General features: G+C 32.0%; 1 protein-coding gene across 1 annotated transcript; it reads left to right on the top strand.

Annotated features, from left to right (window-relative positions):
- Nucleotides 1–2,376: 2,376 nt before the first annotated feature.
- LOC141702336 (protein NRT1/ PTR FAMILY 4.5-like) lies at nt 2,377–3,621 on the top strand. Its single transcript, XM_074506037.1, has 3 exons — nt 2,377–2,763; nt 2,892–3,004; nt 3,081–3,621. The coding sequence occupies exons 1-3, from the start codon at nt 2,377–2,379 to the stop codon at nt 3,619–3,621; spliced, it is 1,041 nt and encodes a 346-aa protein (XP_074362138.1).
- The last annotated feature ends 11,270 nt before the right edge of the window (nt 3,622–14,891 follow it).

A 14,891-nucleotide genomic window follows, 5' to 3' on the forward strand; every position in this document is an offset into this window, starting at 1 on the left:
GTTTGATTTAGTAAATTACCTAGTTGACCTTGATTTTGTGTGGTTAAAAAGCCACCACATCTCCTTCCTTCCCATGTCATGCTTGTGTCATCCTCATGATGTCATCCTCCCCTCCTTGTCCTCTTCTCATTGGTTGGGTGACATCATCCTCTCTAATCCCTTTGATTAACTTCCTAATTGTTTGCCTAATGACCGCTGATCTGTTATACGGTTCGCTTAACTTTCGTTTTCGTTTATCGTTTGAGGGATCATACCCGGGATCTTATTACTTAGGTTCCCTTAACCTTTCTCAATACATTATATTCCTTTTTATGATCCTCTATTATAATCCTTTAATTTAAATCCTTTTATCCTGTTACCTTAGACTCAATTCTTTCCGTATCTATTGGATTTCCGGGAAAAATCAAAGTGTTCGGATTTGGATTCTGACGATCTTTACATACACTTATATCCCATATAAAGTACTAATAAAATCTCAGAATATCCATATCAGAACCCCTACATAGTGTGGCATGAAAAGGTTTCTCATTCAGCAAAAACACTATTCCTAAGGGTTTCAAAATTTCCCAAAAATTGGGGTTATTACATTTGGGCTGCATTTTGTGTAGTTGTATGTATGCATGTGAAATTGAAATGTGTAGTTGTTGCATGTGTAGTTGTATGCGTAGTTAAAATACGGATTTACATGTAATAACAAGTGCTTGTATATATCTGTGTTTGTGTTGTTTGTAAATATATTTGTGTTTAGTCTGTTTACTAATTCATATTATAATCTTAAAATCATGTATTCAGATATTCTTAGTTTTCCTAGGCAGAATAATTCAGTTTGTATCAGTGTCGAAAAGATGCTACATGGCCATTAAGAGTTCAAATGTAGTATATTGCATTTTGGGCAATAGGTTTCTTTTGGTTACAAATTTGCTTAGAGTAATCTCCAGTTTCTGGTTGTGATATATCATATATGAAATTTTATTTAAATATGTAGCATTGTCTTTGATTTTTAACATAACTCTGATCACAACTTTGCAGATTACAGATGTTGAAAATTTGATAGTAGCACCAATATCAAAAGCATCAACTAGGCAAAGAGTTGGAAGGGCAGGAAGAGTACGTCCTGGAAAATGTTATAGGTGCTGAACTGAGAAGTTCTCATTTTATTGACAATATTTTCTTTTTAGAAGTTGTGCCTATTATTATTATCTATTCTAAATATCAAGAAGATTTTAATGGTTTAGGTGTGATACTGTGTCCAAATTCTGCCTACTGTGTGCACAGTTTGAAGTGAATTAGATCTTGAAAAACAGGGCGTGATATGAGTTGATAATTTTCATAAATTGATGGGTGAATATCTTCCATAGCATCTCTCCTGGTTTGAATTAGGGGTTACCTGTGTAGGCCGAGTCTTGAATAATTTCTCCCTTTATATCATCCAACTGGACTTAATGAATAAAATACTAGTCGGTAGGTGTTTATTATATGTAATTTCAGCTTTGATTGATCATTCTAGGTTTTAACAGCTCGATAACTCATGATTTTGATATTACACTTTCATATGTATATGCATGTCTTTATCTTTCTACTTTTTGAGCTTATCTCTGGCACTGGATATCTCTGTTGTTTTTTATTGCAATTATGTCCAAGTTCCACCTCTTTGGTGTTTTTGTTATTGAAAATGGATGGTTGAATTTAATTATAATTCATCTTCGGCATTCTTCTCAAATATCACTGCATGAGTTCTTGTTCGTAAATTTATTAAGTTTTTGTTTTGATTTTGCTGGAGAGCAAGACTTTATTGAATAATATTAATTTGAGCTATACGATATTAGGCTCTACACAGAGGAGTATTACGTCAATGAATTGTCTACAGAGGGGATTCCAGAGATTCAGAGAACAAGTCTTGTTTCCTCTGTAATTGATGATGATGCCAAACTTACTTCACCAGCTGGTTTCCAAATAGCTGAAATTCCATTAGTATGTTGCAGTATATCTTCTCTCTGTTATCCAAGTGCAAAACCACCTACCTAGCCATATAGTAAATATAATTTATACTAATTTCATGATTTCTAGTACTCAGAATATTTAACTTTATGTAGGAACCAATGTTCTCAAAAATGATCTTAGCTTCAGATGAGCTTGGATGTTCCGAGGAGATCTTAATAATTGTTGTTGTCCTTTCCATACAGGTAGACTCTCCCCTATATCATAATCTTTTTGGAATTCTTCATATTTGATCTAGCTGTTTGCATAACATAGAAATATGAACATCTTGAGTTGAATGATACAATAATTGTATGATAAGTTACATTCTAAGAGTTCTCTAATCAATTGTATACATATAGTCTACACTGGATCTTCAAAATTCTGCAAATATTTGAGATGCTTAAGATATTACTAATAAATCAATGTGAGGCTGCAGATAGTAGCCAAGCTGCGGATCTATATACTGGCCTATATTTAGTCGCATTTGGGGCTGGTGGACTAAAAGCGGCGCTTCCTTCCTTGGGAGCAGACCAGTTTGATGAGTCAGACCCTGAAGAGTCTAATACCCTTTCTAGTTTCTTTAACTGGTTCCTATTTTTTGTTGTTACTGGGGCTATCTTTGGTGTCACTTTCTTGGTCTGGATTAGTGAAAATGAAGGCTGGAACTGGGGATTTGGGGTGTCTACTTTTGCAGTAGCAATCGCAATCTTGTTCCTGTGCATGGGAAGATCACTCTACAGGAACAATGTCCCAAAAGGAAGCCCACTCAGTCGAATAATGCAGGTGTGCACCATTTTGTACAATTACACAGGATGTATGCATGGTCATTGTAATTGCAGATAGATATACTTTGATGTCCATTATTTTGATGGGGCTAATTCATGACTTCAAATGCTTTTTTCTAAAACTAGGTATTTGTGGCTGCAATTAGAAACTGTAATCTTTCACTGCCAGAGAATGCAGTAGGATTCCACGAGGTTCATGATAAACAATCTGAGACTCTTCACAGAACAAATCAATTCAGGTGCCTACTCTTATTCATCTTAGCTAGCTAGTGGAGATTCTTAGTGTTCGGAAAATTTAATCTCTCTATATTGCAGGTTCTTGGATCACACAGCAGTTATTGTGACTACAGATTCATCTACTGTTAACAATCCGGCACCCTGGAAAATGTGTACTGTGACACAAGTCGAGGAAACAAAAATTTTAATTCGGATGCTCTCGATAATTTTAAGCACTATCTTCATGAATACATGTTTGGCTCAACTCCAAACTTTCAGCATTCAACAGAGTAATACGATGGACAGAAATCTTCTTGGTTTTCAAGTCCCTGGATCTTCAATCCCTGGCATTCCACTAGTGTTTATGTTTATATTGATCCCAATATATGATCGTGTCTGTGTTCCAATTCTCCGAAAGTTCAAAGGGATTCCCACTAGAGTCACACACCTCCAAAGAATAGGAGTTGGACTCGTTCTCTCAGCCATTTCTATGGCTGTGGCAGGAATAGTAGAGACACACCGCAAATCTGTTGCTATCGAGTACAACATGGTTGATTCTGCAGAGCCTTTGCCTATGACTGTGTTCTGGTTAGGTTTCCACTATGCAATATTTGGAATGGCTGATATGTTTACATTGTGAATAGTCTAGTAAAGCTCATGTTTTTTTAAAAAAAAACTTCTGTTGCAGTCTATATGGGTATCGTCCAGGGGATCACAGAAAGAGCTAGATGAAGCAAAGATGAGATTTGCTGCTGCCGAGGTTTCATCTCAACTCATGTTTAATTTATATAGAGCTTTAGCTGGTTTAGCAACTGTTAAATTTTAGAAGAGCTTCAGCTGGTTTAGCAGATGTATTTCTGTTTGGGATGAACTATGTAAATGATCGATGGTGGATGTCTAGTACTTGCTTTTGCAGTTATGTAGTTTGTTTGGATTATGAAGTTTGTTTGGTGGTGGATATATGTACGTAATTGGTATAATCTATGGTAAATCAATGAATGTATGTTTGTTTTGGTTTGGTTAGTTTTGGAATGGTAAAATGGCAGTTGGTATGTTTTTGGATGACTCTTGTTTGGGTTTTGGGCATTTGATTGAAACAGGGGATTCATGAATAAAAAAAATAAACAAACATCACTTCATGAACAAAATAACTGATGTAAAATGTAGTCAAATAAGATATTTCATACAATAAACTGATGTCATAAGCAGGCACATATATCAGCTCACAAGAAATGACTGATGTAAAACAATATAATAGATATCACATTTTGAAAGAACTGATGTTAAACACACACAAAGACATCAGTTTCATTAAAAAATGAAAGGTACGACATCGCTTCTGATAAAAGACTGATGTAATATGTTAAGTTACACATCAGTTTAACAAGTTTTTCGATGTTAATGTATCATATTGCTTTATATGTGATAAGTTTAAAATGATATACATGACATATGAATGAATAACTAAAACTATAGTGAAGGTATACATTGAAGAAAAATACATCACATTGTTAAGAAAAACGATGTCTAAACTGTGTATAGACATCGGCTAATAAGCGATGTGTAATGCACCTACCTTTCTCATCGCATACAAAGGCATCGCTTGGATTTTAAATAGACATCGGCTAATAAGCGATGTCTATTGACAAATTTCTAGAAGTGATATCTCTCTCACTCATGACGAACCCTACTAGATCTACGAACAACCTATGTTTCCGGAGCAGGAACATCTTCATCGAGATCTATAGTCCTCCCACTATTTTTCTTGTAAAGTAACTCTATTTTAAAAAATACAGCAGTCCGAGCAACAGACACTTGGTTCTCAGTAGAATTATATAAACTACACCCTTCGTTTCTTCATGATATCCCATAAAATAACATTTATCTAATTTTGGTCCTAGCTTGTCAGAGACCAAGCATTTCACAAATGCTTTGCATCCCCATACTTTCATAAATGACATGCTATGACGTTTCTCAGTTAATATCTCATATGTAGTCTTTTTAACCGATTTAGTTAGAACTCGATTTAGTGTATATGTAGTTATTTCCAGAGCATAACCCTAGAAATTTATTGGAAGATCCTTTAGACTCATCATCGATCGTACCATGTCCAACAAGGTACGATTTCTTCTCTCAGAAACTATGTTCCATTGAGGCATTCCCGAAGGAGTAAACTATGTTCCAATGAGACAAGCTTTGCATTCTTCGTATGATTCATAATTCAAATTTATCCAGGTAGCCATCTTTATGTAACTTAGAAATGAGTTTCTCATTTATGTGGCCTAAATGACAATGTCAGAGGTATGTTTGATTTGAGTCTATCATCTTATTGCATTTATTATCATTACTATTTATTTTATAGACATGAGTATCAAGATCAAGAACATATAAACTATTAAACAAATGTGCAACCCCATAGCTAGCATTATTCAATAAAAAGGAAAAACATTTTTCTTAATCAAAAATGAAAAACCTTTCTTATCCAAATAAGAAACCAAAATAATGTTTTTACAAATCGCAGGCACGTAAAAATAGTTATCTAGTTCTAAAATAAGCCCGGTGGGTAATGATAAATGATAAGTCCCTACAGCTAAAGTAGCAATCTTTACTCTATTCCCAACACGTAGATCGACTTCTCCCTTCACCAATATCCTACTTTCCTGCAGTTCCTGCATATTTATACAAATGTGAGAACCATATCCATTATCTAATACCCATGAACTAGAAGTAGAAAAGTTAACTTTTATACCATAAATACCTGAATCAGAAGCGCCGGCAGCCTTCTTATTTTCCAGATCCTCCAAAAAAGCATGATAGTTTCTCTTCCAATGACCCGGTTTCTTGCAATAGTGACAAGTATCGCCCTTTGCAATACCGCCTCCAGGCTTCAAAGCCTATTTGGGAGAAGTTTTGGGAGCAGTACCAGATTTTGATCACATCCTCTTCTTGCCTTTCCATTTACCTTTCCCTTTGTCTCTCTCTTTGATCACCATCATTATGGGAGCAGGGGACACCATCTGAATGTTGGTCTCGGCAGTTTCCAACATAGCCAACAATTTGGTAGGTATCTTGTCTCACATTTATGTTGTAATTCATTAAAAATTGAGCATAGTGGTTGTTCAAAGATTGTAAGATCAGATCTATCTAGGCTTCCGTCCCAATCTTAGAACCCATAGTAGCAAGGTACTCCATATATTCAATCATCTTCAAAATATGAGGTCCAACCAAATCACGATCACCCTGTTTGCATGCATACAAAGCTTTGCTTGTATCAAATCTCTCTTGACGAGCCCGTTCTTCAAAAATACATTTAAGGTGATCAATCATGATATAAGCATTCATATGCTCATATTGTTTCTGAAGCTCAGGACTCATAGTCGCTAGCATCAAATAGGTGACATACATGTCAGCATCTATATGCTTTTGATAAGCAACCTGTTGAACATGTGTTGCACCTTCAGGAAGAGGTTCAGGGCGAGGAACATTAATGACATGGAACTTTCGCTCCTTTCTGAGGACTATCCTCTGGTTCCTTTTGCAATCAAGGAAGTTTGTTCATGTCAGCTTGTCCTTCTCAAGGACTGGCCACACGGAGAAGTTGTTTGAGTTGTTTGTCGTTTGATATCTATAATATTAAAATACATAAAATGAATTAGTCTATAGATGCTCATTAGATTATGTTCAAGTGATTATTTATATATATTCAAAATATATATCTCCTACTATTTTTATCAAATCAATAGCCCTAACTATTAATTCGGAAAGAAAATCTTCAATATCCTTTCCGGTGAGCCAAGATCCAAATTTTACAACATTTTAGTTCAGCTTTGGCTTTACTCCTAAAACATGATTCAATAAGATAGACAGTATTTGTTAATTATATCAACTATATAACTCTTGGAGAGTTCGATGGAACAACATTTGTTCATATTTATCTAATAAATCTCGCCAAACTCCATGCCTCTAAGTTCACAATCCTATTGTGGTAACTTAGTTAAGTCAAACATAATAGTCAGAAAGTATTAATATACTTCACCGCATCTCCCACTATAGATGGGAGTACTTCGCTCTTGCGAACCCACTCCTTATCGATGTAGGGGTTAACGCGTTGGACATATTGGAAGGCATGTGAACAACTTAATATGAGCTTTAGGGTTTTGTAAATATTAAAACGATCATGATCCCATCATAAAGAAATTATCAATTGTTCCTTGAATAATATACTTCAAATCAATATTTGTCAATGGTTTGATTTCCCAGTAGAGAGGGAGTCACAATGGTCTCTCTTAAAACCCACAACCTTACAAGTTCAATGTACCCGCTTTTTGACAAAATTGCCCCATATCAGAAATAAAGAAAATTCTTATTTTTATTCTGTATTTCTAAAATACAAGAATCTCATGTTCGTTTGTTAAATTTTAAAATCTTGAATCATGACAAATTTTATCTTCTTTAGCAGGCATTGCATGGGTGAATTATCTAATATATACATACATTGCTAATCTAATTAAGCATACATCATTCTAACTACTCTATAGATTCATTCATCACATGATATATGTAAAGTGCAATAAAATAAATGTGGTAGGTTATGGCCCCATCCTATGTGATCTTTATCAAGCTCATGATCAAGATCATGGTGAATCTAAGGTGGTTAAGTAAATAAATACAACTATCTATTACATCATATGTCTTCTTACTTTATTTGCTTCCTTGTATAGCTTTCTTGGATCACATTCAATGGACTCCTTTTTCTAGTCTTCAAGTCTTCAGGTGCATTACATAAATAAAATATAAAAGACTAATCTAATGAACTTACAAGAAGAACTCGAGTTACATTCGAGATTTAATATTACATGAATCAAAACGACATGCAAGTCATATTTAAAAACTAAAACCACAATTAAAAAACATTAATCTAATGTCTAAAGATCATAACCATCCACCATGCTTAAATAACATATAGTAATATAATTTATTATATACTTATTATTAATCTAATTAATCATATCAAGTGGAACATATATGAAACACTATTTTACAGAACAAACTCCGCTGAAAATTTTGAAAAAAATATCATAATCAAAACAGAAACTATCTACTTGATTCTTCATGTCTGTATCATTGTATCATATACATACAGTATGTTCCAGTCCCCTATTGTGTCCATACACAATTAATCATAATAAAAGTCATCTCAGATCATCAACACATGCATAATATCTTCATATATATCATGGAAGATCATCAACATATATAATATCATCATATTTATCATGGCTAATCATTAACACATGCATAATATCATAATATCTATCATGGAAGATTATCAACACATGCATAATATACAAATTGCAAACATATAGTCATGAAAGAATGTATACATGATATTATCATCAAAATCAGTAAACACATAAACGAATTAAAACCTTTCGCAAGTAGCTATAATACCATTGTTGGGTTTCAGGATATAAAAACACAGCGGAACAATAAATAAAACCGTAAAAACAGATAAAAACTGAAACCCACCGCATGATCCATGCGAAAAAATATTTAATTTGTGGATGAGATATTTACCTTAAAGTGTTTTACGATTATGGTTGTCAAAAAGAGATCATTACTTCAACCCAACACCACTTATCTCGCCTTAACGATCTACGCCGTATAGGTATCCACACGAAATCCGGTACGGAGGAGGCGTGTACTAGCACCGGAAATTGAACTCGTTCTTCTTCTCTCTCTCCCTCTGCTACTAGGGTTTTGTTATAAAAACGTAGTTACCAAATTCATCCCTAAAAGAGATTATATATGAGAGAAAAAAAATGAGTTATAACCCTAATCCAACAATATAGTCATATTAAATATTAAATTCTAATTTATTGTCTAATTAAGTCTCACTTAATTATCCAATAACTAAATTTCTAATTTAATAATAATAAATTTGAATTTCATTTAATCTATTAATTAATTCCAACTTGATTAAAATTAAATAATAAAAAATTCATATTTAATTCAAATTTGAGTTTAAATTAAATATTCCTCCAAACTTTCTTTTTGCGTCGACCCTATAGGTTATTATTATGTTGGCAAATTATTAAATATCTCATATTAAAATTATAAATACTGAGTGGCATCCAGAAATACATCATTGCTACGCAAGTAATAATAATTAAATCGGTGATTGATTAAACCTTTCGTGAATAATGTACAATATAATATAATCCATCTAACTATATATTATAGATTAAACTCAAGGCATGTTATGTGTCATCCTCTTCATGGTTTAATCGCGGGTTCCATGATCAATGAGTAGACTATCATTCCAAATCAACATTTGAGCGCGGCGTCACGCATTTCATAGTCTAGCTCGCACAAGAGGCCAATAATATTACTCCAAATAGGAAGGTTAAATCATTTCTAGATCATTCATATTTCTCATATGATTTATTATACATCTAAAGTCCAATTTCATCATTACCCGGTCAAAGGCAACTTTTAATGTAATATCAGAGTATATTAATCATCATATAGAAATATAATGATTTCAAGTCGAAGGACCATTACATCATTATCACTGTGAGAATTACTTATCAACACACATGTAAAATCTCATATTTGGTCTCTCCAGCACCATGTATATTTACATCTACCCGTGTTTTCGATTTTACTATCACTCTACGTATGATCAATAAGATGTGATTATCAGTCAATAAACACACTAGTCTTAATGTATTATTATTATCCCATAATAATAATAGTCGACTAGGGATATTTAGGATATAATACTAGTCACGTACTTAGAGATATAAAATTCATATCATATTAAAAGAATATTTATTAATCTAATATTTATATCGCAGTAAATTAAGATATAATAAACTATGAAAGAATAATCGATAGAACATAAATATTAATAATCCAAATATCATAAACAAAATATAATAGGGTTATGTGTAGGGCACAAATACTAACAATAACAACCTAAAAACATATCTAGAAGATTTTTTTAAACTTAATTAATCATCTTCAGAGTCTTCATTATTTTAGCATTTCTTATATCTTTGTCCTAGCATGCATTCTTTTATGTCATAGTCTTTGATCACAACGTTGTCTTTTTGCCTTCATTAGTGAATTTAAATTAATTTAGAGTAGCTTTTTCCATACAACTCTTCATAGCTCTCCAAGTGTGCTTGTTCCTCCCTTCTTAATTACAATAGCAAGTCTTTGTGAAAGAACTACCATGAGAAAATAAGTATTTGAGAGGTCTCTTGGTCCCACCCTAAACATTCTAAGAACCTAAAATTATTTGTTATCTCATGTCATTGTCCAGTACGTACAATTTACATAACATGAATATAAATGGTTAGTATTAATGAATACCTAAGTTCATTTTAAAATTAAAAAATGATCGACAACAAACTAAGAAAAGTAATGAAGGGAAGAAATTTTTTACCTAAACAATCAAGATATGAAAAATGAAACAGATGTGCAAGTAGCAGAAGAAGATGAAAAGTTGTAAAATGAAAATGAAAATCAGTAAGAGAAAACTATAGCTTTATAAATACTAATTACAAATTTTTCTATAATGCTTGACTTATATTTCCTAAATATCAATTATAAAACTGGGCTTCATTTTTAACTTTTTAAATTTAGATGCTCATTTTGAAGTTTTGGATTAGAGCCCTCATTTTAAATTTTTTATAGAATTATGGTTTCCTGCATGGGGTAGGTTATAAGTTTTGACTTCAATATTGAATATTTAACTTTACGCCCAATTTCAATTTTTTTGTAAACTATAATTTTCAACGATATCTTCTATTTACCATCAACTTGTGGTAAGTTAAGACTTTGGTCATCATTTTAATTTTTTTGCACATATAAGCCCCGTTTTAAATTTTTTTAGGAAATTATCAAAATTGTGAAAAAAAATTTATGAAACTTTATTATGTGAATCATTATAATCGATTTTTCATTGTAAATTCAATCCAAATGTGCTTTACCAATCACACTTTTTTGTACATATATTTAATATATATTTATATTAAATATTATAATTGGATCACCCAAAAATTATAATAATCAATACAAACTATTATTCAAAAAAAAATTATATTAAAATATTTGCAAATGAGTAGTAGAAATCATAATATTTACACACATGTGTATTTCATTCCTGTTGGATCCATCAAGGAATTTTTTAAAAAGATTAATCAATACATATTTCAATTAAAGCATTGCAAATGAACTTTAAAAATGACAACACTTGACATACATGACTAGTTCACTCGTGAGATCACAGATGAATTATTCAAAAAATTAAAAAAAATTAAGTTTTAGCCCTAATCTTACCCCAAAAATCTTAACCATAAATTATAATCCTCAAGCTAGTTTTCACATTCAATATAGGTATAGGTGGTAAAATAATATATATAAGGGAGAAGATGGAAGACGAAAGCGTTTGTGTGATGTTCCTCAATCTTATTTTAAATTTCTAATTTTCTTAATTTTCTGAATTAGTTAATATTAAAAATTGTAGTTACTAATATTCTTCTAAATATATTATTATCGTTTGTAATATTCTTTTCTTTAAAATTTTTGTAATTTATAAGAAAAATAATTAATAGAAGTCTTGACTAACAAGTTAAATATTTAATATTTAATTGAGTAAAGTCTTGACTAACAAGTTTGGCAATGTAAAAGCAAGTAAATAATCTTATATTATATACATAAATGCCAATCGTTTGACTTCAAAAATTATTTTCTATTATAATTTCAAACTTTATTTTTCATGTTATTGTAATTTTTCGGCTATTCATTTTGTTAAGCTCTTAAATTTGTGTTAATTGTTTGATTGTTTTTATGAGTTCAGAGTGTATCATTTTGTTTAAGAAAGAATTATGGATGCTACTAGACTTAGTGATTCGTTTCATATTATTTGGTTAAAAGTATGTTACTCAAAGTTTATATTTAAGTATTTTTGATGTAGTCAAGAAATATAGTGGAGCACAATATATGCTAAGGGGTAATAATAAATTTTGCATACATTAGCAAAAGACAAGTATAAGCGCATTATAGAAATCGGCCCATTATAGATATCGGCCAATTTTTCAAAAATCATCAATAAATCGCTAAGAAACCCGTCCAATATTTTACCGGGTTGCTAAATTACCGATAAATCATTCGATTTGTCAAAAATCGCACGATAAATCACATATCAATAACTAAACCAAATAGTTCTAATTTCCGAAATTAATAATCATGAGTACAACAAAACAACCTATAATTTTATATATTAATGCATTTTCGCATGTATTTATTATTGTAATTATAAAATATTTATTTTATTTTCAATGGAGCACGTATATAAGTAAATGCTATCATATTTAATAATAAATATTTATTAATTTCTTAAAAATATTTGTATAGTTCCGCCGTGAAGCGTGGCTTAATGTCTTGGTCTAGTGAAGCGTGGCTTAATGTCTTGGTCCAGTTATATAATGATTTCAATGTATTTTATCTAATTTATAAATTTTGTAACATATTTTAAAATATCATGAATTACCATAATCTTCTAGAAAACTTCATAAAAATTTCATTACAATCCAAAAATTTTATAAAGTTTATGAATTAAATTTGAATTATCATCGACTTTAAAAATTTATAAAATATTACTTCCTTCGTCTCACTAGATTATTAACATTTGAAATGGAGTATCGACATACATTTAATACTTTTATCTAGTATAGTTTTATAACATATATTTAAATTTTTCTTTTTCTGAATAAAAGTTTAACGTTTAAACTTTATTGAAAAAAAAAAATTAAAAATAAGTTACGGACTATAGTAAATAAGAACCTTAAAATACGTGCCGAACTTTTTATTTCAAACGTTAAGACCCTAGTGGAACGGATGGAGTAATTGATTGTCTCTGAAATATGAATACAATACTATTTCAATAAAAATCAATAAATTTAACCAGATATGACAAATTTTAATGAATATTTTAAAAGTCTATCAAACAGTCAAAAAATTTTTAATATTCAAAATATATGTTATATTCCTAATTAAATACACCTTCATTAATATAACTAAAAATGCCCTTAATTTTTAATGTTAATCGCCATACGCGCTACCTCTAGTGGTTTAATAAGTCAATCAAATCCTAATTTACTTTATAAATTTATATAATAAAAATCCTCCCGTTTACATTTGATATTTGATGATCGATATCTCCATTCACCTTATCACTTATTTTTTCACTGTGTAATTAGCTAATCAGTAATAATCAAATCTTCATAATGTACACAGGCACCGGTAAGATAATAAAAACCAATTATTTTGATATTGTCATTGATCTTTGCGGTGCTTATTGTCCTAAAAAATAAATATTTTCCGCACAAAATTACAATATAATATATGTGCATGTCACGTGCTAAAAGATTACTTCCCTAAAAATAACTAGCAATTAACAATCATGATACGGGTATGGTACGCGCCACCTAATTATGCAACTAGAGTTTGTCGTGCAACTCTCGTGCTAGGAAAATTAGCAACTAATAATCATGTCCACCGTAAGATAATAAAATCCAATTATTTTGAATAATGTCATTGATCTTTTGCGGTCTTATTATCCTAAAAAATAAATGTTTGCCGCACAAATTAACAATATAATATATGTGCATGTCACGTGCTAAAAGATTATTTCACTAAATAACTAGCAATTAACAAACATGATACGGGTATGGTACGCGCCTCCTAATTATGCAACTAGAGTTTGTCCGGCACGTGCGAGAAAATTAGCAACTAATAATCATGTTTATATCCCACGTGCTAAAAAACCTAGTAACTAATAGTCAAGCAACTAGAAGTATAACGCTAGGTAAATATATGCAAGATCCAATATCTGAGTAGCAATTTAGTCAGTTGCTATATTTGTAACAGACCCTGACATACAAATCAAAGAAAATAAAAACTAGTCAAAATCTATTGGATTTTAGTTTTTAATTTAGTCATTAATTTACTCCAATATCTTTTTAATATCTACATAAAATAATTTGAAATCCATAATTATTGCCTAATCGGTTTTTAAATCAAAGCTGTATTTTAAATCATAAATATAAGGCACTACCAACATGTTGTGATATAGTAAATCAGTAATGATCTAGAGTTTTATGTTACATTTACAGATGGAAGGCAATAACAACCAAAGCCAAGACTCTTCCCAAATGGTTCAACAGTTACTCCCACCTCATGAACCGCAACCACTCTGATTTTGAAACCAATCACCTGAACAACACCAATCCCCAGAACCAACAAACTCTACAGGGGTTGGCGGTTTTTCCCAAAATTTGTCCACGAGGCCGTCCTTGTGGCTCCAAAAACAAGCCTAAGACTCCTGTTTGTCCGCGATTTGTGAGAGCTCCAAGTTCTCGAGGTGCACGTTCTTGAAATTTCATCGGCGCTGACATAATGGAGACCCTTAACACATATGCAATGCAGAGAGGAGAGGTGTGTGTATCTTTAATGGGAAGGGGACAGTTTGGAATGTTATCATCCACCAACATGCTTCTTCTTCCTTGTCTGGGGGCGTTATTACACTGCCAGATGCTTTTGAGATTATTTCGATTACTGGGACAGTGCTTCCTCCCCCGGCTCCACCAGGATTCGGGAGCCTATCGATCTTTTTATCAGGAGGACAAGGGCAGGTTCTTGGGGGAAAAGTGGTAGGTCCGCTGATTGCCAAAGGTGCAGTTATTTTGATGGTGGCTACTTTTGCTATGCGGGTATGAGGAGTGCGTATACCATTGGAGAGGCACGGGGCAGCAGAGCGGGAAAATGCAGCAAATGGTGCTAATCAGGTGCGAGGATTCAGCCACTATACTCAGGCATTTACCGTGATAGGAAGTGTTG

This window comes from Apium graveolens, unplaced genomic scaffold (assembly GCF_009905375.1).
Source record: "Apium graveolens cultivar Ventura unplaced genomic scaffold, ASM990537v1 ctg4882, whole genome shotgun sequence".
NCBI classification, from domain to species: domain Eukaryota; kingdom Viridiplantae; phylum Streptophyta; class Magnoliopsida; order Apiales; family Apiaceae; genus Apium; species Apium graveolens.